The 27,246-nt window shown below is 58.4% G+C and overlaps 1 protein-coding gene across 1 annotated transcript in view; it reads left to right on the top strand.

The window, feature by feature from the left end:
* Positions 1-16,912: 16,912 nt before the first annotated feature.
* The window catches only part of MGAT5B (alpha-1,6-mannosylglycoprotein 6-beta-N-acetylglucosaminyltransferase B), a 69,822-nt gene continuing 59,488 nt past the window's right edge, over positions 16,913-27,246 (top strand). The window contains exons 1-2 of the mRNA XM_075170115.1: positions 16,913-16,997; positions 23,574-23,686. Coding sequence (XP_075026216.1) covers positions 16,930-16,997; positions 23,574-23,686 — 181 coding nt within the window. The 5' untranslated portion in view covers positions 16,913-16,929. The remainder of the gene's footprint in view (positions 16,998-23,573; positions 23,687-27,246) is intronic.

The following is a 27,246-nucleotide window of genomic DNA, read 5'->3' as shown; positions in this document are numbered from 1 at the left end:
GCCTCGGAGGAATTCGTGGTCTAAGCTGAGGACCCTGTTTTGCAGGTAGGGCACAAAGATGTTATGTGACTTCTCGATGGCATCTGAGCACGGAGCTGAGAGTTGCAGGCAGGCTGTGGTGTGCAGCGGTGCCTTTCCTACAAGACCATCTTCCCTGCCCGCCTGCTCCTCGCGTTGGTCATCACGGAATCCCAGACTGCCTGAGGCTGGAAAGGGCTTCTGGAGGTCATCTGGTCCAACCCCCTGCTCAACCAGAGAGGTTGCCCAGGACTATGTCCAGCTGGCTTTTGGATGTCTCTGAGGATGGAGACTCCACCACCTCTCATCCTGAGGTGATCAGCGTAGTCTGTGGTCACTCCCTGAACAACGCGGCGGTCCTGCTCGCAGGGCCGACCCACCCTTTGTGCCCGAGCTGCGGAGGCTTCTCCTCCCTTGGTGGCCCTCACTTGTCTCGGCGGTAGCGACGGAGCAGTGGTGGGACGGTTTGCTGGGGAGCTGTGGTCAGCGCACCAGGCGTACAGCCCCGCGGGCACGTTTCCGTCTGTTCCAACCACATCACGCTTTTCCCACCAGCCACATACTAAGGTCTGGGGACCCACTAACGGTTCCTACTTTTCTTCTTTCTCTATTCCTATTTCCCTTGAAATATTCATTATTCAGAATAAAAATCTGTCCCAGGTAATTTCAGGATTCAGCTTGCTGCGCAAAAGAGCAAAAATAACAGTGGGGAAAGAATGGTTTAATTTAGTAACTGATTGTCTATAAAGTAATTATTTCTTTAAAAGCCTGGGATTTGCTAAAAGTATCACAATTACTTTTTTCATTATGGCTACAGAATGAAGCGCTCGTTTAATTAGTAAACATTTGGCATGCCTTTAAATAGGTTTTTAATTACATTAAAAAGACACTGTCAAGGTGTCTTTCATCGTTTTTAATAGACCTGGATTTTTTTTTTTCCCCCTTGCAGTCGGATGCAACTCTTTGGGTTTGATTGGCTGCTCCAGACAAAAACCGGAGAAGCTGTTTCCCTAAAAAAGATTAAAAAAAAAAAAAAAGGCTCATTTTGCAGGATCGGAGCTGAGCTGTGGTCTCCCTGCCTCCTCTGTTTCTCGACTTGCTGGCAGGGCTCGCAGCCTGCTTTGCGTCGTGCTGCCGGCTGGGCTGTGGGCAGGTGGGGGTGTCCCCGTCCCTAAGCGCTGCCCCCCACAGCTCCTCACCCAGGGACCCTGTGGGCTTGGTGGCACCTCTCCTGCCCCTGCCAGCCCCCAGGGTCACCCCATGCCGGACACCCTGTGCTGAACCAGCAGCTTTTGCCCCATAAATCGCCCCCTGTTCACGACCCCTCCCTGGTGAAGCCGATGCCCGTACAGCCTTGCGGCTCGCAGCCGCCGCGAGCGTGGCTCTCCTAGTAAATCCCTGGTGCTCCAACTGAGCTTGATGCGCGCTCCCCCAGGAAATTCCGCCCCGGTGAGCCCCCAGGCTCCTGCTCGCCTTCGGGTGCGCAGCGTGCTCCTTCCCGGGCTGCGAGGTGGTGTTGGCAGGGGCCAAACCTGATTAACCCCGGCCGGTGACGGGGTGCTGCTCGTCCCCTGCCCGCGGCGGGGGAGGCTGGGCATGCCCGTGTTGGCGGTACATGATAAGTGAGGCTCCGAGCACGGCGGGGGCCCTTTGCATCGCCCTGCTCTGCCTTGCCCTGGGTCGGGGAAGGCTCTCTAATTGGAATAGATGGAAGTTGCTGCAGGCGGAGGCAGCCTGGCTTGAGCGAAGGCTTCCTGGGGTGCCCCTGCGGGGAAAGAAACAGCAGACACCAGAGCGTGGCGGTGGGGGGGCAGCGCCGGCGGCACCTCCCGGGGGTGGGTGTCTCGGGGGTGGCACTGGGGCTGGCTGGGGACACGTGCTGGTCCTTTCTGCCTGCCTCTGGGCTGCATCTCTGCTGTGCTCCTCGTGCCTTTTACAGGCTGAACAACCAGACCAAGATGCCTCTTGTTTAACTTCTGCTTGCGTTTCAGTCATCGTTGCTGTCCTCGAGGAGCAGGAGCCGCAGGGAATTAAAATATCCAGCATCTTCGCTTTAATATTGCTGACTTTCTGCTCTGCTGGGTGCTGGCGGGCTTCCCTGCAGCCACGTCCTCCTCCAGCACGGTCTGAGCACCTCCTCTTGGGTTCCTCAAATTTTCCCCTTACTCCTGTCTTTTCTCCTCCCCCCCACCTGCCCCTTCCTCCTCCTCCTCCTCCTCCTCCCTCTCAGCTCCCCACAAAGTCCTTTGCTTCTGCAGCGACCGTCACCCCCCCGTGGCCTCGAGTCAAGGCGCTGAGTATTCCTGTCCCCAAAGCGGATGGAGATGTGGAGCGATGGGGAGACGCGGGGATGGCTCACGCCCCTCCACAGCCTCGGGGAGCCCCGCGCGGGAAGGGCCCTGCCCGCCGCCCCTCGAGCCGGGCAGCAGAGGAGCCGTGGCCTCTCATCCATCCCCCTTGCTGGCAGGAATTGCTGCGCAGCTCGGCCGCCCGCCTTTCCGAAAGGGAAGCGATGCCCGTTCCTGCCTCCTGCGGGCAGGATTGCACAGCTCGGCGTCAGGCAGCGGGTGCCCGGGGGTCCCCTCCGCCCCAGCCGGTATCCCACCCCGCGGGGGACCCAGGCACCTGCTCCCCCGGCAGCAGCTGCTGTCCGTTTGTCCTGCTCAGCACCGCTGTGCGACAGCTTCCTGGGCAGAGGGGACGGTGCTGCGGGAAGCGTCCCTTTCCTGGGTCCCTCCTCGGGGCCGTGGAGCCTCTTTGCTTTGCAGGCTCAGGGCCAGAGAGGGCTGCGAGGTGACGGCTGCAGGAGCGGGGTCGTGGTGGGAGCTGTGCTTGCTGCGCTGCGTCCATGACTGGCAGCGTCTCCTGTCCCCTCTGCCCTGGGGCGCCTGTCCCCTGGAGGTGCTGGGGGGACGGGTGCTGGGATGGAGGGGTAAAGCCCGGCCTGTGCTGATGCTCTGGGAATGTGGCTGCCCTGACGCTGCTCCGAGCCTTGTCCCCGGTGTCGTGGGGAGCGGAGGTCCCCGAGGTGTAACCTGTACACCGGCCTCATCCCCGCACCCGCCGCTGGTGGAGGGGTGGAGCAAGTGGTTGTGAATAACCATGATCACGGCTTTGCAAGACTTCCATAAAATATGAATGCATGATAACATCTGCATAAATTATTCAAGATAATCAGCAAGGGGGATATTTCCCTGGCAATTTCACGTGGGCTCCTGGAGCTTGATGTCCCACCCGCTGGGTGTGCAGCAGACAGGGAAGGTCCTGGGCATCCCAGGTCTCCCAGCTCCTCCCGTTTCTCTCCTTAGATTGCAAACCGTTCTCCCTCTTGGCTCGATGAGCTTTCCCCAGCTCCCAGCACTATTAACACCTCTAATTAGAGCTGCTTATTGATGTACTGCTGTTTGTCTAAGTGCAGCTGATCAAGGCAGAGAAGCCTTCGAGCCGAAGTGAATCGCACCTCCCTGCCTCGCGGCGCCGCAGCCTGCGCGCCCGGCACGGTGCTGCTCAGCCCCGGGGCTGGGAGCAAGGAGGAAAGCCGGATGGGGAAGAAAGAGCTGACCCAGCGTGTGCTGCCCGGCAGCCGCGCCGTGCCCTGCCTCTGCGCACGCAGCTCCAGGTGGTACCGGCATTTTCCCCCCCTGCACGCAGTATCCCTCGGGAGAACGGTGCCCGCATGTGCCCGCCTGTATTCAGTGCTGCCCTGCCGGGAATGCCCTGTGTCAGGAAAACCCCGTCGGTACAGTGGGTGCTCCAAGGAGGAGGTGTTTTCTTCTGGGCACTTACAGATTCTACACCCTCCCCGCGGGGTCACCCGGAAAGCGGACCCAGCACCCGGGGGTGGACGGACAGCTGGGTGCTCGCTGCAGGAGAGCCATGAGCACAGGGGGCTCGTGGGCATGAGCGCGGGGGCAGGATCCAAACCCCCAACAGCAGCTGGGCATGGGGGTCTCCCCCCTCAGCTGGGGTGCTGGGGGACACGGTCCTGCTCTCCTCCAGCGCAGGTACCTGGGAGTGCCTGGGTGTCTGCATCTCCGTAATGCCACCCCCAGGCGAGAGCAACTCCTGGTGCTGAGGCAGGGCTCTGAGGATGCGGCTGCTACTGGTGTAACTGGCGCAGCGAGAGAGAAAGGAAGGATTAACGTAGCACCATCAGAGCGTGTGTTTGGACCTCCTGCCAGCGGCTGGGCAAAAGTCTGTGCAAGGACCTGCGTGTGCTGAGCAGCCTTCCTGACCTCCTCGTCTTGCTTTGAACCCGGCAGCTCCTCCCGGGCCACCTGCACTGAAGGTGGCTCTCGGCTGCAGGGCCAAGCAACCGGGTGCTGCAGGAGGCAGGGTGCTGGCTCTCCCTAAAGCACGGCAACCCCCCGGCATCTCTAACCACCAGACGTCCCAGGGACAAGCTGGAGAGGGCGATGCACTCCAGAAGGAGCGTTTCCCTTCCCCCTTGCCATCGGGTTTTATTAGTTCCTCACATGGTGAACCCTCTATTAATAATGGCTCTAGGATCTGGCTGGTAAGCTGGGTAATGAGATTCTCTACCTGCTGTTCCTGTGCTGCTGTGATTGTATTTGGAGGACAAAACTCTATGTGGATTAATTAAAATGAAAAACAAAAGTAAAAAAAGGATTTTGTTTGAATTATTTACTAGTTTCCAGGAGACAAAGCAGTAATTGCTAGTGTCTTATTGCAGGTGTTAGGAGGGGGGATGCTCCCTCCTCCGAGCAAGGAGCGAAGTCTGGTTATTTACTGGTGTTGGAGGAGATTTATCAATCCTCACGAATGCCAAGCACAGCTCCAATGGCTCCTCAATTTGCTGATTCCGATTTTCTCGTCTTGGTTTTGGAAATTCAGAAGAGACGGGCTCCGAGACAGCTCTGACGTGGGTAAATGCGGGAACATGCGCTCTGCCAGCAGCACGCTCTTCCCTCGTGTGTAAGGGGAACAAGCCCAAACCGTCATGCCCTGAGGAGCTGCCTGCTCTCCGTCGGCTTTCGGTCCCCGCCGGGGCCCCTCGGGGTCACACAGATGCCACCGCGTGTTCCTCCTGGTGTCCCTTCCGGGACCCCCATTGTGCCGGAGGGATCCTCAGCCTGAAGCGAGGGGGTCCCCCGGGATGGGGACGAGTGCCCTCCGGGGCTGGCTGAGGTCTCGTCCCTAACGGACGCGTCTGGGTCCCCAAGCCACGGCTGGATCCGACCCCAGGGAAAAGCCACCGCGTCACAGCCGTCCCGCCGCGTGGGGCCCTGCGGCCGGGGTGGCTTCGGCAGCGCAGCCGGGCTCTGCTGGGGCGGGGAGGGAGGGCTGGTACCAAATCAAGTGTCGAGAGCCTTCTTCCTTCACAGACCCTCTTAGCTGATGGATCGGCAGCATTTGAGGGAATTGCTCCGTGCTTTTACGGCTCTTTTACTCAACTGCTTCTCCCCCGATTGCCTCCGTCCGTCTCCTCTCAACCAAGGTCCTTGGGAGCCGCCTAATTGACTTCAAAGGGAACAGGACTTGCTTGAAATTGAGTTTTGCATTCCTCTCAGCCGCCGTGACGGAGCGCCTGGTGACCCATCTCCAGCTCCTGCAGCAGTTCACCTTCACTGGTTCATCTATAGGAGAAGAACGACAGAAAGAAAGAAAAATGAAAGAAAATGGTGCAAAAAATTCCATTTAGTAACATACGGCGCGATCAATATTCTTTTGTCTCCATATTCAAATTGTGAATCCTGCTGAGGAGAAACAAGTGGAGCTGCCTCGTTGGAGATGAGAAGTTAATCTTTAAAGCCAATAAAGATTTAGGACAGTGTAATTGCTTTAAGAGTTGATACTTTAGACTCCTCAAACTTTCAATTTTTAACCCAACGACCTAGATCCTTGGCAATGGAGATGATTCAAGATGAGAAGCAATGACACCTTGGCGTCCTGGAGGGAACCCGCGGTGACGCTGTGTGCCCCGGGATGCGGACCCTCGGGGTCGCTCACGGTTCAGTGGTGGGGGACAGACGGGGGACATGCGAGAGCTGGGTACTGCCTGTCCCCAGAAGCGTGAGCAGTGAACAGAGAAGAAGAGTGGGATGGGAAAGGATGTAGGGGGAGGTGAAGGAAAACGCACAACCTGCCTGGTAGGGCGGGATTTGGCCAGGAGTTGGTGTTCATGAGGGTGTTTTTTGGCAGGTCCAGGCTGTGACACAGGGTCCCTGGCTTCGGGAGCCCCCCTTTGCTCTCTCCCGAGCAGGGATGCTGCCCGTCCATTGCCCTGTGCATCTGCCCCCCCCGAGCACCCACTGCTTCGGGCCCCGCAATGGCGGGTGGTGGGAGCGTGGGGGGTCCTCGCCTCGCCTCGCCTCACCTCGCCTCTCCCCTCTCCCCTCTCCCCTCTCCCCTCTCCCCGCCTCCATCCATGACAGCCAGATCCACCCCGGGGTGTTGAGGCTGGAGGAGGCAAACACCTTTCTCTCTTCTCCGTTGTCCCCGCTGGGGGCCGGAGGCCATCCTGAAAACAAGCCACACACCGAAGCGAAGCAAACGAAGCGGCTAATTACAGGTTATTGTTCTCCACGGAGATTCCCGGGGCGGGGAGCTGGGGGAGAGGGCTGCAACTCGGCCCGAGCTCCGCGCAAGGGCTGGTCACCTCGAGCAGCAGGCAGGGGCAGAGGCACGCCGGGAAACATCCCGGGGGATTAGGGATCCTTTCCCAACGGCGGTTGCCTCCGGGAAACGCGACCCTGCCAGGCTGCTGCCTGTGTTTCTGCCCGTGGTCCAGGCAGCCGGAGGCTGGGCAGGAGCAGCCCGGCGTGGGGGCACCCCGTCCCGGCGTGGGGGGACCACGTCCCGGCGTGCGGGGACCCCGTCCCGGCGTGGGAGGACCCCCTGCCCCCCTGGCTATGCCCACGAGGCCGTTTCTTGTGAGGGGCAGCCCCAGACGTTCCGCGGGGTGAAAGCCACCCCGTTTTCAGGCCATCCTGCTGCAGATGCAAAGAGCAGGATCTTGCTCCAGGCGCTCTCCAGGAGAAGGGGGACCAACCCCAAGGGGGGTTGGCAAGGCGCAGCACCCCTTTCCCTTCCCTGCTGGGAGAGGGCAGAATTAATTCCCAATCTTTTCTGCTGTTGTGATTTTACAGTGTTTATATGGGAAGGGAGTGCATTAGCGATGAGGTAGGTCATTATGTGCTTATATTATCAGCAGTAAAGCAAAGTCGCTTTTAATTCCTAATTCCACCATTGTCTGACACATTTCTCTCCGAGTTTTCTATTCATCCATATTTTTTTTTCCTGGGTCTCCACTAATAGAAATTGCTTTGTTGTTAAACTCAATTTCACTCTTGACTGGGTTGAAATATGCTTATTTCCCTTGTAAAATAATAATAATAAAAATCTAAAATGATTTCCACTCATTGTATATGAAAAGTGAACATTTTTCTTCATATGGCCTATCAGGTTTAAATGTCTGAGGGTTTCAGAAGTTTATTTTTTAATGGTCTAATTGCATGATCTCAGCCCATAGCTGCGGGCTTTCCAATCGTTGCTTTATGTATTTGAATAAGTCAGGACAATGTATGATTTCCTGGGTGATTTTTGAAGTCTTTTGGCAGAGATGGGGCTGCAAAATGAGACTTCTCCCAGTCTATCCGAGCAGCGGAGGCAGCAGGATGCCTCCCGACATAGCAGCCTTCAGCATGGCTAGGGCTGGCAGGCACCCAAAGAACTCACCTTGAGCACCCCCCCGAGCTGACCGGAGAGGTCTGTGGGCTGATGCCTCCCGCTCAGCCCCCGGCTGCTCCGCGCTCGGATAACGCCCAGCACCACCAGCTCCTGGGCTGTGCCCTGTGCCTGGAGCTGACCTCGCTCTCTGGGTGGGGCTGAGCGGGTGAGGAAGGTGCTGGTGGCTCCCAGGGTCTCCAGGTGCTTTGTGTGAAGAGAGAGGCTTGATAACAAAAGCTGCCCGGGCCTGGTATCCGTACCTGCCTCCGTCAGGGCTGCTGCGCTTGGTGCGATCCTGCTGCGGTGCTTGCTGTGAGTTTGGGGGCTGTTGGGGTGCAGTAGCTTGGCCGAGCCCCGTGAGAGATGGGCCTGGGCAGCACCCAGAGCTGGGAGGGGGTCCGTCCCTCCGGGTACTGAAGGGGTGACTGGAAGGAAAGCCCAGCAGAAGGTAGGGACCTCCAAACCCGGCTGGAGGCTCCCAAAGTGCAATGAGGGCAGCCCAGGGAGCCTCAGCCCATGCTGGGCTCTCCTGCTCTGCCCCTTCCACCAGCTGTGTCCAAAACAGGACAGCGGAGGACCCTCTTTGGGGTCTGATCCTGCCATGCCCAGTGCCCAGCACAGAGGCATCCCAAGCATCCCCAAAACGCAGCTCTCCCAGCGAGATGGTGCTCAGTTCGTTACTGGAGCGAAGCACTGGCATTCCCGCCCGGCTCTGCGCGGTCGGGCCACCACCTCCTCCATCTCCTCCTGCCAGCCCCGGGGACCAGCAGCAGCAACAGCTGAGCCCTCTTCCCCTTTATCTGCGAGAACTGTGAGATGAGGGGAGTGAGATGCCGGGGTCAGTGTTGCGGAGATGCCGTGTGTGAATGCTCGGTTCGTGGATAATGGACGTGCGTTAATAAGCAACACAGGAGCCTGTATCCCCTCCCCAGTTATAATGGCACGGGCTCGGTACCCTCCCCGGCTCCTCCCTGGGGACAGCCAGGGTGAGAGGAATGGGAGCTGGCGTGGGGCATCCCAGCGTTGCATCCCCCAGCCTGCCCGGGACGCGGCAGCCGAGGCAGCGCTGGTGGGGAGCCGGGGCTTCATTAGCCAAGGGATAAGCGAGGGAGTGGGATGGGTTTCTAAGACGTGAAATGAAGACGTATGGCTCCCATCGTGGAGGGATGTGTTCGCTGCCCGGCTGCAGAGCTACGCTTCCATGTCAGCAGGAGAAGCGTTTTGCCTGGGGTACGGCAGCATTTGGGGGGAGCTTTGGGGCTGCCTTGGCTGAGACAACGGTGCTCCTCTCCCCTCTGATGGGATGCAAGGGATGGGGACACGTGCCCGCAGCTCCCCTTTGGGTGCTTGGAGTGCGGCTGCCAGGCTTGGGGACACCGTGCACGTGGGGCAGAGGCGCAGACTCCTTACAAACCCCAGCAGGAAGGGCTGCCAGCGCCGTTCAGCAGCGGCGACTCTCCCACAGTAATTAAAAGGCTGAAGAGTTCTTGCTCTCCTAATCCCTGACTTTATTTTCTTTAATTACAGCTGAAGCTCAACATGCCTTGTCCCTCTTAATTTGGCTAATGCTGGTGCAAGCCTTCCAGCAGCCCGCTGCTAACTGCGGGGACTCCTGGCTCTGGCACTCCCCAGAGGCGTTGCAGGGGGTGTGAGTGTCCTGCCCGGGCTCCCTGGGCTGGCTCTGGGCTGACGATACTGTCATGGTTTAACCTGGCAGGCAGCCAAACCCCACGCAGCCGCTCGCTCACTCCCCCCGCCTCGGTGGGATGGGGAGAGAATTGGAAGGGTGAGAGTGAGAAAAACTTGTGGGTTGAGATAAAGACAGTTTAATGGGACAGAAAAGGGAAAATAATAATATTAACAATGATAATGATAGAATATACAAAATGAGTGATGCACAATGCAATTGCTCACCACCCACGCTGACCGACAACCAAGTAGCGATCGCCCCTTCCTGGAACACGCCTACCCTTCATATACTGAGCATGACGTCACATGGTATGGAATACCCCATTGGCCAGCTGGGCTGGCTGTCCTGGCTGTGCTCCTACCCAAGGCCTGTTTTGGTTTGGTTTGGTTTTTTTTTTTAAGCTGAATGTCCTTGACTACCAGGGCACTTAGCAAAAACTGAAAACCTCAGCGTGTTATCAACATTCTTCTCATACTAAATCCAAAACACAGCACTAGGAAGAAATTTAACTCTATCCCAGCCAAAACCATGACAGATACGAGCCCTGGGCCCCTGTGTAAGTCCATGCACAGGCGGGAGGCCGTTGTGAGGGGGTTATAACTCTCCCTTTTTCCCAGCCCCTTACTGCACCATTTTGCATCTCCTTCTTTCTTGAGCTCAAACACTTCTTCAAATTGTGCATGTTGATGCCACCAGGTCAGCGAACCTGTTGGCTGAGCCTTGGGGCCAGGGGGGATATAAAATCCTCAGTGGGATGGCTGGGGGGGCACTGGTGGCCCCTGGACACCCCCATCTGGGGAGGCAGCACTTGCCGCAGGGGCTCAGGGTAATGTGCTAACAAGCCTGGGAGGCTCCTCCAGCCTATTTTTCTTGCGGCCTCCCCTGCGCGATGTCCTTTCGATGCTAATTCATGGCTGAGCAATGGAGCGTCCTCCTGGGACCGCGCTGGGCTGGGAAACGCTGCTCAGCTGAGTGTGACGGCGAGGCAGAGGAGGAGGAAACCTGAACTGGCAGCTCTGAGAAGTCTGCCCTGCGAAGGGACAGATCCAGCCCTCGGGTCTGACTTTTTTTTTTGGAGGTGTCTGGATCCAACCCAGAACGTGCTGCCTTGTCCCCTTCCCGGCGGGGCTCTCTGGGGGGGTTTAGCCTCAAATAACCTCACCCAAAGGGAGGGTGCTCTCCTGCCCTCGGGAGCTGTGGTTCAGCGTCTCCCACCCATTCTCCCCCGCTGCTCTCGTTTCCCCAGGCCGTGGTCCCTCCTTTGTTTCCCCTTCCCTGCCGGGACTGGGGCTGGGCAGAGCTGCCCACTGCTGTCGCGGCTGCGGGCGTCCCTGTTCCCCGCGGGCGTCAGGAGTTCCCCCGCGGGGAACCGCGGCCCTCTTCGTGCACTGCAGAGATACAAATACACCTCGGTAATCTGCTGTGCTGCTCTCCCTCTCTTTAATTTTTAATTGCTGCTCTTGTTTCCTCTGAGCATCTCCCTTTGCAGCAGGGCAGTCGGGAAACCTTTCTGACCGATAAAGCTGGTTCAGGCTTTCCTTCTACCTTTTGCGTTTTCTTCTTGGAGAAGCCAGGGTTATTGCTGCTTTTAATTAACACTGTAAGAAAAATGCACTAATTTCTTTCTCCAAGAAGAAAAAGGGAAATTCAGCTTCCCTTCTCCTCTCGAAACACATAATCCTATTGGGAGCTGAGGAGTGATCCTTACCTCTATTATTTTCCTCTGCTGTAAGTGAATTAGCAGCTAACGGAAGTGAAGGATTCACTGTGCTGACAGGCTTGCAAGGGCAGGAGCTTCCCAAATTCCCCATGCAAGGCTGTGCTGACACTGTCCTACGCTGACGGGAGCTGTAGGATCCCATGTTTTACACCTGACCTGGCTGTGCACCTCAGCAGGTACCCGGGCACCGGAGCTGTATGTCCTGTGCTGCGTTACCAGCATCGTGGGCTGCAGCACTCCTTGGTGACTGCAGCCGCAGCCCTGCGAGGGTTGCAACGTTCCTCCTGCTCCCCAAGCAGCACGGAGCGATCTGGCGAGCTGGGAGAGCCCGGCCTGATGGCTGAGGGCTGCAACCAGCCTCTAACGCTGCCTGGGCTGTGCCCGGGGGGTGCTGCGGGCTCTGACCTTTCGGCCGAGCAGAAGTGCTGTACGTCACCGCTGGGCTCCCAGCTCCTGTCCCAGGGAAGGAGGGGGCAGAGATCAGCGTCTGCCTGGGGTTGCGTTGCACCCCCCCGAGACCTCAGCCATGCAGAGAGCCCCAGGGACCAGAGAACAGCCCCAGGGACCCTCATGGTGGGTAACCCCCCCCGGGGTAGTGTCGGGTGCACTCTTGCGACTGCCTTTTAGCTGAGCAACGCTTGGGGTTTTCAAGCTTTGAAGGGAAATGTTGCATCTTCTGGCGGCTGCAATTGCAGGGGACTCTAAGCCAGCGGATGAGTCTTTAATACCTGCAGCTTCAGTGCTCAGGCAGCAGCAAGGCCATCCGTGCTGCTTGCTGTTGGAGATGTCCCATCAGCCGCGGCCCCTCTCGGTTTCTTGCCTTCAGCAGTCTTGGGCACCCGTGCGGCTCCTGGGCTCCCTGTGGGTGGGGATGCAAAGGTGGCTTTAGGACACTGCCATCCCCTCCCTGCTCTTTGCCCGGTGCCCTCTCCAAACGCTGACATATGCGCAAATTTAGGGCTGGTTTTGCCGCCCCTGGGAAGGCTGGGAACCAGCAGAAAGCCTTGATGCACTGCAGGGGTGGAGCAGGGCTGCCTGTACGGGCATTGCAGCCCTGCGGTGCCTGCGGCAGCCCCCAGCACACCGCGGCGCTGGCAGGCAGCTCTGCGCCGGCGGGGCGGCTGGTGATGCTCGCCGGCGCGGGAGATCGGCACTAGGCTCAAAGCCTTTCCGCTTTGTTGCTACAGAGATGGACAGAGGCGTGAATGCAGTAATTGAGGCTGAGCCAGTGATGGAGCTAAGTTGTTTTATACCAATAAAGAGCGCCTTGTACCCAGCAATGTCGCTTGAGGGGGACGGAGAAGTTACTGTGACTAAGTGATCTTATGCCCAAAGCATTTGGGCATTGCAGCTCCTGTGATCAAATTATATTTCTTATCTCGAGGGCAAAATTGTGCGCGGGGAGAGCTTGAGAAAGTAGCTTGTTGTAGCACATTACAGCTCGGCCGTTTGCTGTGATTCTCCTCCTCTGTGATCACTATTTTTCCATGAAGACCCAGTACCTTGACACTCCAGAGGAGGCTCCAAGAAGAAACATGGGCAGAGTCTGAGCCCCAGGCTTTGGAAAGCATTGCAGAAGGGTCCTGGGCTGGAGCGGGGACTCTCTGGAGGGTCCTGGGGTGCCTCTGGAGCCCTGGCAGCACTCAGGCACTGCTCGCCAAAAGCCAACATAAACGCTGTCACTGTGACTTGTCTGGAGCTGCCCACGGGGGTGCTGCCCGCAGCTCAGCAGCTATGACCGTCACTCTGTGCCCTTTACAGCGACATGATCTTTTAAGCTTTGTCTATGGTGGTTTACAGCCCACCTGGCATTTATAACCCCTTTTCTCCAGTTGTGGTGGTCTAAACCATCACGTTCTGCCCAGCGATGGCTGGGTTAGGGAGCTTTGGGACTTGGGGTAATATGGTGACTCACGATCAGCTGAAAATTCCTGAGGTCTTTTGCTGGGCCAGCAGTGCAGGGTGAGTCCGGCTGCTGGAGGGTGCTCCAGTGTCGGAGCTGGAACCGCGGCTCTGCCCCAGGTTACGGGCAGGACTGCGGAGGTGGCTGCCGGGAGCCTGTACTGGAGATGCTCCATGTCTACCTCTGGCCGGGCAGGGGCTCTAACTGGTGGAAAACTGGTTTCTTTTGTACCAGCCGGCTGCTGAGCTGGTTCTCTCTGTTCTCTGCTGCTGCCTGATTCGTAATAATAACAAACATACACGTGTGTGTGTACGTATAACTTCAGCATATTGATTTTTGGGGCCATTGCTTCTCAGCCACCAAAGAAGATAATTCACTGCTTTATTACCATCCCTGGATTTTAGATTTATCCCTCTAAACAGACAGCAAACTGGTAATTAAGCTTTTGTTTCAAGCAGCAGCACAGGGAAGGGACCGTCTGCTGCAGTGCTTCTCCCCGGGCCCCGCGGGGCCAGTGAACACCACGTCTCTGTCCACGGGGGGACGAATCCTGCACGCGACGGGAGTTGAGCACCCTCCCAGGCTGTGCATATGGGATATGCCTTTCCCCATCTCCGGACAATCCCTCTCCCTCATGGACTCGGGATGAGGCTGGATGTTCCGCAACGAGAGGCAGGAGACCTGCAGCAAGGAGAGCAGCGGGCGCTGGTGGCCTCGCCCTCCCTCGCCTGGCCGCGGAGGTGTCCCTGCACGTCGGGGTTCCCCCGGTAATCGCCGGGTTTATGGGGTTTGCACATTGCTAATAGGGCTGTTACAACATCGCTAATGCCTGCGTGCTGCCCTGCAGGGTAATGGGCAGTTGCCGTCCAATGCGCTGGCACAATACAAGCTTGTTGATCGGGGATTGCCGAGAGCGGAGCTCTGCATTTTATTTTACTTTGTATTTTTTGCTGGCTGGCTCTGCAGCGGGCACCTGGAGGAAGCCAAGGCAGCTGAGCTGCCTTCTGCCTGCCCGAGAAACAGCCCTTGGGGGGCTGGTGGGGGCCTTATTCAGCCTGGGGCCAGCCCTGGAGGGGGGCATGGGGGGGGCACCATCTCCTCCCCGGTCCCTTCTCCCCCCCAATGTCCCTCACCCCTAAGTCTTACAAAATTAATGTGTCGTGCCTCGCCATACCCCAGCCTTTTCCTGCTGGGACGCTGCTGCCATGCCTCAGGGAAGAGCTGCCGCTTGGCACGACCCAGAGCTTGTGGGATGCGCAGAGGGACCTCAGCACTATCCTTATGGAGGTGAGGGGGGGGTCCCACCCCACAGCAAAATTCACCCCCCGCTGGAGCTCTCGTAGCCCCCCGTTCTGCACCTCCAGGACAGGTTTTCCTCCCAACCCCTCGGGAAGGAGCAGCCGGCTCCTGGCACGCGGGAGGCAGGAATTTGGCTGCTCCATTGCCCGCTTCATGTAGTGTGGTTACGTGCGTTAGGAAGGTTTCCAGCCCCATTGCGCTGAGCTGGGCTCAGGGCGAAAGGCTCTGCCTCCCGCTGCTGGAGCGGTGCTCTCGAGAGCAGCAAGTGCGGAAACACCAGGTTTTACGGTGGTTTTACAGCTCAGATGGGGACGGAGGGTCTCCTGTCAGAGGAGCAGGAGCTGGGAAGGCAGGGAGCAGGCAGGAGCATGGAGATCAAGGGTGGTGGGATGCCCACAGCACCTTCATTAGTCTGCTGCTTCCCTTCTTTCCCAAAGGCCAGGTGGTTTTCCAGAGAAGGCCAGATGTACCAAAAGACTCCCAGCTGCACCCAAAATGGCAAGCGCTGAAGCACGCCAGCTGGAGTTGGGTGTCTGTCCAGCCCCGTGGGTCTGCGTGGTCATGTCCATAAGGTCCCCACGGGACGGGCTTTGGGGTGGGATGTTGGGCTGCCTGTATCGAAGGCCAGGCAGAGCTGTCCTAGGGGGTTGGATTTAGCTGGACACCGCTGACTGCTGCTTCTGAGCCACCCTTTCTGCAAATCCTCAGCGTGTCTGTGTGTCCGTCTGCCTCCGCCCAGTATTACCCTGCTCAGACCCGCTGTGGCAATGACACTTTCCCTGTCCCCTGCCCATGAAAATGTGGATGAACACAAAAATCCTTTTGTATTTATGAAACCCTAAAGGATATGGTTTTTCTTCTCACTTCTCCTTGGCAAAAAGTGCTGTTTCATGGGGGGAAAGTGCTGTTCCGTGGAAAATTTCCAGCTGTCTTTCGTCTCTGAGCTCGCCTGTGGCTGATGCTGTTGCAGCATATGCTACCCGGAGCTCTGCTGACCGAAGCCACCCCTGGTTTACATCAGGGAGAAGGAAGCAGAGTGAGTGCCTGGGATCCCCGTGGAAATCGGAGTTACGGTATCACAACAGTCATAATACGGCATTTCCTCTTCATCAGCCTCATGGGAAAACACCGGGATTCTGCACAAGCAAAGGAGCCCACAATTGGTTTACAAAAGAGGGGGTGGTTGGCTGTGTGGTGCTGGGAGGGCGTTGTAACCGCGCAGCGCTCGCAGAGTAGGTGGTTGAGCCATGGCAGGTTGTCGGGGTTGGAGGAACGTTTCCCGCCCGGGGAAGCAAGCGGGATGGAGAAGGGCTGGGAAAGACCTCGGGAGGAGAGCGTCCCACCATGGGGAAGGCAAAGGGGCAGCTTTCCCCCAGTGTCACCCTATGCTTTATGGTGCCCATGGTGGTATCCAGCAGGGAGAGGGACGGCCAGCCACGGGGCCAGCATGGCACAAGGGGGCCCTGTTTGCACCACAGCCCCCCCAGACAAGAGCCTGGTCCTGTCCCGGGGCCTGGCCAAACCGGCACACCGACGACAATGGTCTCCTTCCAGCTCTCGGCAATTTTGTGCTCACCCCGCGGGGCGATGCATCCCCTCCCTCGCTGCTGGTGGGGTGCACCCGTGCCGGCTGGGCGCCCTCGAGTCAGGGGCTGGAAACGGGGTGCCCCCAGGCTCTGTGCACATTTGGCTCCTTTAAGTCCCAAGCTTTGGGAGGCTTTTTGTGCCTGTCACCTTCCACACGTGGGCCGGGAACACCTCTGCTGAGCTCAGCAGCTGCTTCTCCTGCCTCAGCTCTCATGGCCCCTTCTTTGTCTTCCCAAGGACACTTCCCTGCCTCCCTGCCCCGGCCCCTCCACGCCACCCTGGTCCTCTCGGCAGCACCCAGGGGTGCCCGGGGACATTGGGAAGCCACGTCGTGGGCCGTGACTGTGACCCCCCAGAAAGAAAACAGGGTGACGGGGAAGCAAAGCCGCAGGCCGGTGCTGTCAGAGCCTGACTCCAGATCCCCCTTTTCCCCAAAAGCAGGGCTTGCCCTGCTCCTCGCCCCCCCAAAAGCAAACAGCACCCGCGGGGGCTACACGGCGACGTTTCTGGTTTGACACCCCCCCCCCAATTTTCCCATCAAGGGCCACCCCCGGCTCCCCAAGTCACCACGCCGGGGGCTGTCACCCGCCCCGGCATGCGGCCACCCTCCCCCCAGAAACGCCCCTGCCGCCCCGGGTGCAGCCGCCCCCTGCGCAGCCCCCCCGCCCCCGGCCATGCCCCCCCGGCACCCCCGCCCCCGAGCCGCGCTGCCGCTAGATGGCACGCCGTGCCCGGCGCAGCCTGCGCGGGGCGGTGCGGGGCGGAGCTGCCTGCGCGGGGCTGCGCGGAGCGGCGCGGAGCCCCGCACGGGCTGCGCGGAGCGGAGCGGCCCGGCAATGGGCTGGGCCGGCTGCGGGTAGGGCTAGGGCGGGCGGGGAGGTGCTCCGCGCCCCGCGCCCGCTCCGCGCCCCGCCATGCGCCCCCGCGGAGCCCCGCGCTCCGCCCGCTGAGCCCCGCTCGCTGCCTCGGTGAGGGGGGAGTGCGGGGGCCGCCCCCTCCCCGCTCCCCCCGCAACTTTGAACGATGATCACAGTCAACGCGGATGGGAAGATAATGGTCAGAAGATGCCTCGTCACCTTGAGACCCTTTAGGTAAAGTTGTTGTTTCCTCGTCCCTCCTCCCGGCGCGGCCCCTGCGGCGTGGGAAGCGGTTGCCGGAGCACATTTTGCGTGGGGGGCTGTGGCTCGCCGGGGGGGGGGATTGAGCCCAGATGAGGATGTCAGGGGTCCAGGCAAGTTTGCCCGCAGGTCAGCGTGCTGGTCCTGCAGCGCTCGCTGTCTGGCGGCTCCCAAATCGCTCGTCACGCCGGTATCTTTCGGGGGTTAATTACAGGGCTGTTTGCTGCTGTCTTTTTTAATACCTTTCTCGGAGATGTTGGTACTCACGGGGGAATCAGTTCCTCTGGTTTAAATCCGCTGGTGCTGAGGGGGATTTTGAAACCCACCCTGAACTGACAGCGGGGCTGGGGTTGATATCCAAGCCTGAAACCCTCTGGCTCCGGCACGCCCGTGCCCACCTATTGCTTTTTTCCCCTTGGTGTAACTTGCCCCATTTTTGCCTCCATGCATCTGCTTTCCCTCTCCAGTCCTTGCTCTCCGGCTTCCTTATTTCACTGGAAATGCGCTTTGGTTGCTCCCAGGCTTGAGACACAAGGGAGATGCTGGTAATTGCTTGGTTTTTCTATGGGGAGAGGGACCAAAAACCCACAGAAGGGGAAAGTGCTGGGGGGCGAAGCACAGGGAGGGGTGAGCCTAGCCCAGCAGCTGCCAGCGCTCCCCACTGTGTTTGGGGGCCGGGGATCACCTGGGATCACCGGAGGGATCTGCTTGCTGCCTTTTTGCTTAGCCCAGGCCACTGCCCGGAGCTCAGAAGGAGCACGGGGCTGCGCTTGCGCCGCTTGCTTGTGCTCAGGTTTGGAGATGCTGTCTGCCTCTCCCCTGGAGGTGCCTGGCTCTGCACCGCTTGCCTGGAGGGATTCCTGCAGCAGTACCCTGGGGCTGGGGGACTTGGACAAGGTGATGTCGGAAAGCGGTGGCAGAGCAGGGGCACGGAGGGTCCCCATGGCTCGGGCTTGCTCCAAGTGTGGGATGGGGAATGACTGTGAGAGAGGTGGGAAGGACACACGCACCCCAGGGGTGTGCTCTTTGCTTGGCTGTTTCCTTTCTTAAGTAGATTTGAAGTCTGTAGTGAGGAAGTGACTGGCCTGAGCATCGCTCTGCCCCGTGCCCTGGGCATCACTCCTGGGTCAGGGGAAGCCCATCTTCAGCAGTGACCTGGGATCAGGCTGGGGGAGCGCAGGGAGTGAGGCGCGGGGCGGTCACAAAGTCCCATTGGAGGTGAGGATGCGTGTGGATGAGGGGCTTGTGATGGCAGGAGAGCACCAGGCTGGAGGGTCCCTGGTGTCCAGAGCAGAGCAGAGCACCTGCACGGTCCTGTCTGCGTGCCCTGGGCTGGCTTCTGCTCTCACCAGTGCAGACCAGTATGGGTGCCACTGGAACCAGCAGGGTTACCCTGTTGTTAAGCAGTCAGGCTTTACCTGTGTAAGGGGAAATTCCCAAGACCCTCTCCTAGCTGTCCCGCAGTGTCCAGCTCTGCGCCTCCTCCGCATTGGTGTCGTGCTGAGCCTGACCCCTCCACGTCACGGTCCTGTGTCACCTTGCTCCCAGCCCGGTGTGGGAAAGCATTGGCACTGCCCCACTCCAGCTGTAAGCTGGTGCAGATCAGCTCTGCTCCCCTAAAATCAGCACCCCACGTTCTCAGCTGATGTGAATCAGGGACGACTTGCAGGAGCCGGAGAAGATAGTGGCAATCAGGATGGGTCCTGTAAATCGGGTGCTCGTTGCTGGCTGGGCAAAGCCTCTCTGCTCTACGGAAGCCCGTGGTGCAATCCCCTGCCTGGTGTAGGCTCCTGCCAGCGGTGCCAAGCGGTGCCAAGCAAACAGGAAAGCTGACCCTCTGCACCAAAACATTTCATCAATCATGCTCCAGGCATGCTTAGCAAAGCAATGCAAAGCCCTGAGCTGTGAAAGCGCCTGCAGCAAACGGGAAGGGGAGAGAAGGCAAATCAGTGTAGAAACTGTTTGTAGAAATGTCCAAGGATGGCTCTGACTTCATCTCAGCACCAAAAGGTGTTGCATTTGTGACAGTGCTAGTGGATTCAGGCAAGAATTCACCGTGGGGCCGGGGGAGCCCTGGTCCAGCTCACCCAGCTCTTGGTTTTGCAGAACGTGGGGAGTTCAGGCAAGTTTGTCAGCTGGAAACCAAAGGCAGGCTTTTCATGTGTCTGTAACATTGGCCAGTAAGAGAATTCACTGTGGTCCCTTTGTGGAGGAAGATTCTCGTGGCTGAGCGTCATTTTGACAGCGCCGTGACTGTGTTGGGCTCTGAGCAAAACAAGGTTTGCGGGAGAGGGAGCATCTTTTATTAGCCTGGCTGCTGCTGTTAGAAATTGTGGCTCAGCTCTTGGGTTTAAGAGACTTGGGTGTTGAAAACTTGTCTAATAAAAGGTATTACCTTTCCCTGTAGCCCTTGGGTTCCCCGTGCACCTGCGTAATATTCTCCCCGTAGGTCCCAGCTGGGTGATGCAGCACCGTGGACGGACAGTCCCAGTGTCACAGCCCCATCCCACTGGGTGCTGCCTTCCTCCCCCCATCGCCTCCCAGCTCATGGCTCAGACTCTCCTGGCCACATCCAGCTTTCAGTTCCATGGGCCAAAATCTGCAATGACTGGGGCATCACTTCCAATTTTCACTAAAGACTTGGAGAATTTGGCTTCCTTCTCTTTTGGGCACCAAGCCAGAACCTAGAATTGTGAACATTTCAGTTTGGGGAGGATGTGGAGAGCATCTTGGCACCAGAACCATGCCCAGACAATGAATTCAACGTGACGTGTGATGACAGGCAAAGCCAGCGTGCAGAGTAGATGTTACTTGGTCATTGGAGCTGCACGGTCTTCAGTGAGTGAGACTTGATTTTGGGGGCAGAGGGCCCAGTGCGTTTGGGCAGTTTGGAAGATCTGGGCTCTGGTATGTTTTGCCTACTTCATGGTATTTGTTTTCTGTACAAGGAGTTTCCACGCAGTTAAGGCTGGCCAAGCGTTTTTATTTACCTGGAGAAGATCACCATAAAGTAAAAGAGACGGGGTCCTCAGCTGAGAGCCCATCCCTGCAACTCCCCGCTCCCTGGAGCACTGCTGCTGGGTTGGATCCGCTTCTCTCCTAGGCACATTAATTCTGCTTAGGCTCTGATCTCTCTTTTCCAAGGAAAAAAACATCCTGCATCTCCCCCACTCTCTCTATAACCCAGTCAAAATCAAAAAGATTTTGCCTCCTAATGAGACATTAGAGCACAGATCACCTTTGAATCTTTTTCTTTCCTTCCTCTTTTTCTTTCCTTCCGCTTTTTCTTTCCTTCCGCTTTTTCTTTCTTCTTGGTGTTTCACTCCTTGCCAGAGTATAACTATGAAGATTAAAATGCATAAACAAGGTCTTGCATAATGATGAAGATGTTGTCAATAGGAGGGGTGAGAACGAAGAGCAGGATCAGCTCTGGTTATTTAATCAGGTGATGCTTCGTTAAAATGTCCCTTGGGGGAGGAGGCAGCTGGCAGCAGGATGGAGCCTTTGGGTGGGTTTTGTACCATGACGTGCTCCCAGGGAGGACCCTCGGTCGTGGGGCACAGCTGGGCGTTGATCTCCTTCTCCTCTTCCTCCTCCAGCTTGTGCCTTCTCCACTGTGCTGTTGTCCTCTCCCGCCGGGGAGGTGCCACGGCAGACAGCTTTCCCCCTCCCCTGCTCTAGGGACAAATTCATCCCTCCAAGGCTGAGATGGGTGCTGCAATCCCCTCCGTCGTGTTCCCGAGAGCCTCTTCCAGACCCAGCGCTGTGCCGCGTGGTTGGGCACAGGGTGTGATAATGGGAACGGACTGATGTCCCCAAATCACCTCTTCCACAAGCAGTTTTTGGGACACCATCTTGCTTTGCAGCATCAGGGATGCTCTGCCGCCTCTGCAATCACCTCCCTGCCAGAGCTGGACCACGGCTCTCTGGAAACCCTTCTCCGAGGTCTGCTTCGGGAGAGGGGCTGAGGTCCGTAGTCATCTCCACGTGCAAACGCCGCAGCTTGATGGTTCATCGGCCCCTGCCGGGGCGGGGATGGCTGTGCTCGGCTGGCGGCTGCTTGTGGGGCACGCCAGCTGTGCCTGCGGGCGGGCCTTCGGGACAGGGGTCCGGCTTAGCCCAGTGCACGGTGCTTTTTGTAGCTTGTTTAAACTGCTTCCCACCCCCCGGGGCAGGCTCATTCAGAAATAAAAGGGGCTTGAGCTGCTTCACTCCTGGAGTGCCTGCGCAGGGATGTCAGGCAGTTTTACCCAAGCACTTGCGTGTCCCCTCTCCCAGGTGGGTCACCCGTCCCAGCGCCCGGCTGCCGGTCTCCAGGGGGTTCGTGAGCGTTTGCATTGGGTTGAGTGTGCTGCTCACAGAGCTCGTTAATGCTAATGAGCTCTGGGTGTTGCTTTTTCTCTTGATTAGGAGGGAGGTAAGAAGGGGATTGGGAGCTGCAGGTGCTGCTTGTCCAGAGCCTGTTGATCTGCGGGACCCAGCTGGGGACGGGGCAGGGCTGCTCGGTGGGAGCGGGGGGCTGGAGGGGATAGATGCCTGTCTGCGGTGGGCAGGGCTGAGCCCCCTCGGGGCAGGCAGAGGAAACCCTTTGCTCTTGAGCTGCCTCTTGAGAGCAAAGCTGCCCTGGGTCTGGGGCTCGGGTGCGTGTCGGCTGTGTGAGAGCATCATCGGAGCTGGGATGGAGGTAGGGAGCCCGTGGGGTCCCGTGAAGGCACCGTGTCTTGCCCAGGAGCCTCTCTGGGCAGGGGAAGCCTGGCTATGCCGTGCTGGGGCAGTAGGGACCTGCCCTGGGAGCTCCTCCAGCAGGTCTCCCTGGGGAAGCCCCGTCCTTCTTGAGCTGCTTGACACTGTGCTTCAGCTCTCCACAACATCTCCTGTAGCTAGTGAGTGCTTTGAAGCGAGTTACTTTATTTGCCAGCCCTTTCCAGCAACAGATAATTGCAATGCTGGCACATTGTAGCCCAGGCTTAATGGCTGGCTCCTAATCCTCTGCCTTTTAACTACGCAATAACGACTAGACGGAGGGCTGTGGCATTCCTTTGCAAGCCTTTCTCTGGAAAAGCCTGGTTTGGGTGTTGGGTGGCTGTGCTGTGTTTCTGTGCGTAGCTCCTGAGCCCTGTGGATAATGCTGTGAACTTGTAGGGGAGCGTTACTGGTCGCTGCCCTGGGTGGGGATGCTGAGCGGCAGGAAAGCCAGCGGGCACCCCTGAGGGCTGGCCCAGCTCCCTATCCCACGTAGGATTGATCTGTTTGAAGACAAACCCGTTGTTTCACGAGGCTGGCTGGCAGTTGTCTTTTCTCCTTCTCCTCCTTGAAATTTTCCTTGGGTTTGGCCGGCTGAGATCCCCGGCACGGCTGCGGCTCTGGGAGCTGTCGTACGCGGTGCCTGGCAGCGGCTCTGCCGGGGCTTTGCCGTGTGTCCGTTGGAGATGCTGCACCTCCGCGGAGACTCGGCGCGGCGGCATCTCTGAGCGGTGGAAGGAGGCCAGGCGTCCGGCCCGCGGCGCAGCGGGCTCTGCTTGCGCCGGGGGGACGGGAGGGCTTGGCTTTATGCTCCCTGGTGCACGATAACCCGCCTGCTTGCACAGAGCTCCTGCCTTCAGCCTTTTCACCCCCGAAGACGTTACTGGCCTGAATTTGGCCTGAATAGGAGCAGCGCTGAGAGCTCCTGCCTCCCTCGCAGCTGGAGGTGACCGCGAGCTCGGCTGGGAGCGACGTGCGGGTCGGCATCCTGCCCGGCGCGTCCCCGTGGGAGCCGCTTTCCTGCCAGCCCGGACGGACAAAGCGGCGATGGGACGGTCCCCGGCCGCCGCCTGTGCCGCCAGCGCGGGTCCCTCCTCGTCCCGCCGCGCACAGGGCTGCCCGCGCCGCGCAGGCGGTGCCGGACACAATGGCGAATACCGGCGGCCTAGTTACAGGGGGAACAAAAGACCTTTTTTTAAAAAAAAAAGGTTTGGGTTTGTGGTGTTTTTTTTTGATCCTTTGGGAGGAAGGGAAGGCACAAGGTCTCTCTTTTCTCTGGACTCTCCCAGGAGGAAAATGGGTATTGTTCGTTGTGGCGGTTCCTGGGCTGGGTCTGGCAGAGCATCGTAAGGGCAGGCGTGGTCTGGCTCAGCTTCCCCACTCAGGTGCACGTCCTCGGCTCCCCCTCGGGGCCTGCCCGTCGGAGCAGGCTGCGGGGATTTCGGAGGGTGTTCTCGGGCAAAACCCGCCTGCTCAGCGCCAGGGTTTGGGCAGAGGCATCCTGGGGCTCTTCCTGAAGCGCGGGTGGGTCTGGCCGTGGCTGGGGTGAGGTTCTGCTGTGCTCCCGTGGGGCTGGGGCCGCAGAGGTGCTCCTTGTCCGGGCGGGATGGGGTGAGCCACGGGGATGGAGCAGCTGGGAAGGAGGCAGGGATCATCCCGGCTGCCTCTTCCGGACACCCCGAACCAAAGCGGCTCCTGCTGCTGTGCGGAGGGGTGGCCCCAGGGGGGCAAAGGGTGGTGGGGCTGTCCCGGGAGCGAGCCGGTTCCTCCTCACACCTCGCTTCAGCTCTGCTTTCCCTCCCGCAGGATATTCGTGCTGGGCATTGGATTCTTCACCCTGTGCTTCCTAATGACGTCGCTGGGAGGGCAGTTCTCAGCCAAGCGCCTGGGGGACTCGCCCTTCACCATCCGGACCGAAGGTAAGCGCGGCTCCGTGCCCGTCCTGCCCCGCGTGATGCTCGATGACCCCCCCGCGCGCGGTCCAGCCGAGCTGACGAGCACCAGGGATGCAGGGAGGATGGTGCTCCGATGCCTCCATTCCCACGGCTCCCTCCTGACCCATTTCAGGGGCGTCAGGATGGCTCGGGGTCCCGTTGGCCCTTCTTGCCGTGGCGTGGGGCACTTTGCAGCCGTGTGGCTAAAAGCTGGCAGCGTTCATACCAGAAGTGTACAGGCAGAGTGGGGACGTGTGCTGGAGTGTGGATGCTGACCCTGGCTCGCAGCAGGGGGACTGGGGCTGGCAGGATTAGACCTTCAACTGCTGGCGGTGGTGTGGGTTGCACGGGCTGCGCCCGGTCTGATGTGCTGAGGATTTGGCTCGGGTGCTTGGAGGGCTCGGTGGTTTTGGGCAGGTTTGGTCTGCAGGGAGTGGAAATTGTTCCTTAGGGATGGGAAAATAAAAGGCCTTTGTGGTTTCGTGGAGGTACTGAAATGTAGAAGAGAAATATTATGATTTTTAGCAAGTGTGCTTTCTGTTACATTTTTTTTGACGAGATGTGCAGTCAGCTCAGGAGACCGCTTCCATGGTGGGAGGGTCGTGTCCTGCCCGTGCTCTGGGAGGATGCTGCTGCACCGAATTGAGCTTCGCCCTGACTTTTCCTCTGTGGTCCCAGCCTGGAGCAGCACGACTGAATTCACAGAGGGAAATGCCTGGCTTGAACTCCAGTGAGCAGGGTGGGATAGGCTTGGTCAGGCTGGCGGGGTCTTCTCCTCCTCCATACCAGAGGCGTGGAGGGATTTGAGCTGCCCAGCCTCGCCTGGAATGTCATTTCTGGGCGTTAAATCCTTTCCTTGCGGTGCTGGAAGAAGTGCCGGTTGCTTTCCTACGGAAGGAGAGGACAGAAGTGGTGGTTTCCAGAAGTCGGCTGGTGCTTGTAAACTGCTTAGTTGACTTTCAGAGAGATTAATGTGCAGCCTGCGGCAGCCGGCTTTGTTTTCTCCCCCGTGGATGGAGCACACGGCGCTGGCGTTTCTCCCCCTGTGCTCCCCTAATTGTTCCCGTCACCAACGCCATTAAGCCCCTTCTCCAAGGGACTGGTGTTTGCCTGGCTGACCTCAGCCTGAGCCGGAGCAGGTTGCAGGATCAGTGCCGTTCGGTATTTTCTGCGTGTTTTACCACGGTCAGGGTGCCAGCCCCTGCCAGGGGGGTGGGTGCTGTGCTAATGTCCCTGTCCCCATGCCAAGCGCAGCTCCCAGGATGGCTGGTCATGGGGGATTTCTTCCATCTCGGGATGAGAAGCGGCCTGTGAGGAGGTGGGCAGAAGCCCCCGGACCACCGCCTTCTCCAAACTTGGCTTTTGAGGAGATGGGTCCTGAAAAGATTCCCGACTCCGGAATAAAAGGAGTCACTTCTTACAGCTGCCCTCTGTCCCAGGAGAGCCCCAGGTCCCCAGGGAGTCTGCAGAGAACAGAAGAAAGGCGAGGAGGGACTGATTAACCGTGGGACCAGCCCCAGCTGAGGGGGGGCACAGGTCGTGCTGCAAGCAGCAGCAAAGGGTTCCAGAAACCTGCAGAAGCCTCTGGTCCCATCCCAGAGGACTCTGAAGTTGTGGTGAAATGATGGCAAAAAGACAATTATGCAGGTTCTTTATCCCCTTTCTGGATGCCTTGCAGTGGAATAGCCTTTCTCATCCTTACTCTTGTCATCAATTTAACCCAGATCTTTGAGTCCACTGATCCCCATCCTTGCGTGTCCCTTGTTTACCGGGCGCAATGGCAGCGCAGTCCGGGAGCTGGATCAAACCTCCTTTTTCAGGCTCTCGCACCTCCGAGTCCTCCGCACTTTCTGCTCTAGGTGATGAAATCAAGGTGTGTAAATGGGCTCACCTTGCCTCCGAGCTCCCGGCGGCGCAGGGCCCCCTTGGCTCTGCCAGGGGCGTGCTGCGAGCGCCTGCCTGCCCGGCCGGGGGTCCCCGCTTTGCTCTGAGGGTCTGGAGGTGGGTTCTGGGTACTGGCTGGTCGGTCTCATTTAAAAAAGAAAAAAGACTTGTGATCTAATTTTTCAAGCTTTTGGCTTCTTAGGTCTGTAACTGGCTAAAGCAAGTCCTGCTTTGTTAGAAAGCTCAGAAATTCAATGTAAAACAATTTTTTTTTTTCTTTATTGGATGGATTTGCCAAGCAAGGTATTGCTTCCAGATAAATTGCTGCAGATTTGGCTGTTGTTGTATTTCTTGTTGGGAAAGATTTGGTTCGTTCATGGTCTTGCACGCCGTTTTGAAACACGAAGCATCCTCTCTCCTGTCTCTGGGGGAAGGATGCCGTTCTGGAAGAGGGTTATATTCTTTGTCCCCAGGACTTGGCAGGCGCAACCTGGGAGGCTTCTTCTAGCTCCTTAACACTGGGTTCAGGCTGTTGGGGTTCAGCTTTCCCTGTGATACTGGCCTGGGGGGACTGGCCGTCCCGCACGGTGATGTAGCTGTTCTCAGCAGGGCTCCCTGCACACAGCCACTCGGGGTGAGAAACCCCGAAAGCAGAGCGGGACCAAGACCTCAGGGCAGGTACAAGACTGGAGCTGGACAGGAGCCGGGCAATGTCACTGCAGACCCCTCTCTGTCACCTTTGAAAGGTTGCGGCTGTTGGGGGAGGCTCTGATGGCTGGAAAAACCAACTATCGCATTGAAAAAGGCAGGAGGGATGATGCGCGCTGGGCAACCTCACTGGTGCCACTGGGAAATGGGGAGTCAAAGCCTCCGGGAAGCTGACAAGGTGGGGAAGCTCCATCCTTGGAGACTCTGACAACACATCTGGCTGGCGCGAGGCTGTGGGCAGCTCGGTCCGGCCCGCAGGTCTGCTCTGCTGGAGCAGGAGGTCGGGGAGGGGACTGCAGAGGTCCCTCCCGCCTGGGGTGATGCTGAGCTGACGTGGAGGAGCGCTGAACGGACGTCGAAGGCGGTGCGGGTTGATGGGAACAGAAATGGATATGCTTTTTGTTGGTGCTGCGAAGTCTCAATAGGTCTGTTCGAATAACAAACTGGCATTTAGTTAGCATGCGTTATGGGTCCCACGGAAACCCAAGGAACACTGCTGGTTGTTATCGTTGCTGTTAAGCGCCCAATGCTGGTCTGAGCGCACAGGAGCAGGTTAATTTTGCTGGGCTGATGAGCTCTTGATGTGAGTAATGGTGGGAATTGGGCCAGTATTCGCACAAACCTGGACAGGCTCAGGGCCGTTGGCTTTGGAGGAGTTATTGGGTGCGTGGCCTTGGGTCTGCCAGGCGTCGAAGCCCGGGCTCGAATATCTCCCGGGACCGGGCTCCCAGTCTGAAACCTCTGGAGTGCACTGGTGGTCCCGCCTGGGGCAGGAGCCTGGTCCCTGCTGCTGCTCTCCTCTCTGCATGGGCTCATCGAAGCGTTGGGTTTAATGGGCCTTTTTGAGCATTATTCATTAATTGATTAATTTTGCATTGCAGGCTGGCAGCATCCTCTCCCCATACGCTCTGGGTGCGGGCTGCTTTACCAGCGCAGCCGGTGCATTTAGTTGG

This window comes from Calonectris borealis, chromosome 20, assembly GCF_964195595.1.
Source record: "Calonectris borealis chromosome 20, bCalBor7.hap1.2, whole genome shotgun sequence".
In the NCBI taxonomy this organism is placed as follows: domain Eukaryota; kingdom Metazoa; phylum Chordata; class Aves; order Procellariiformes; family Procellariidae; genus Calonectris; species Calonectris borealis.
The sequence above is the reverse complement of the archived record's forward strand: the minus strand, read 5'-3'. Positions and strand labels throughout refer to the sequence as shown.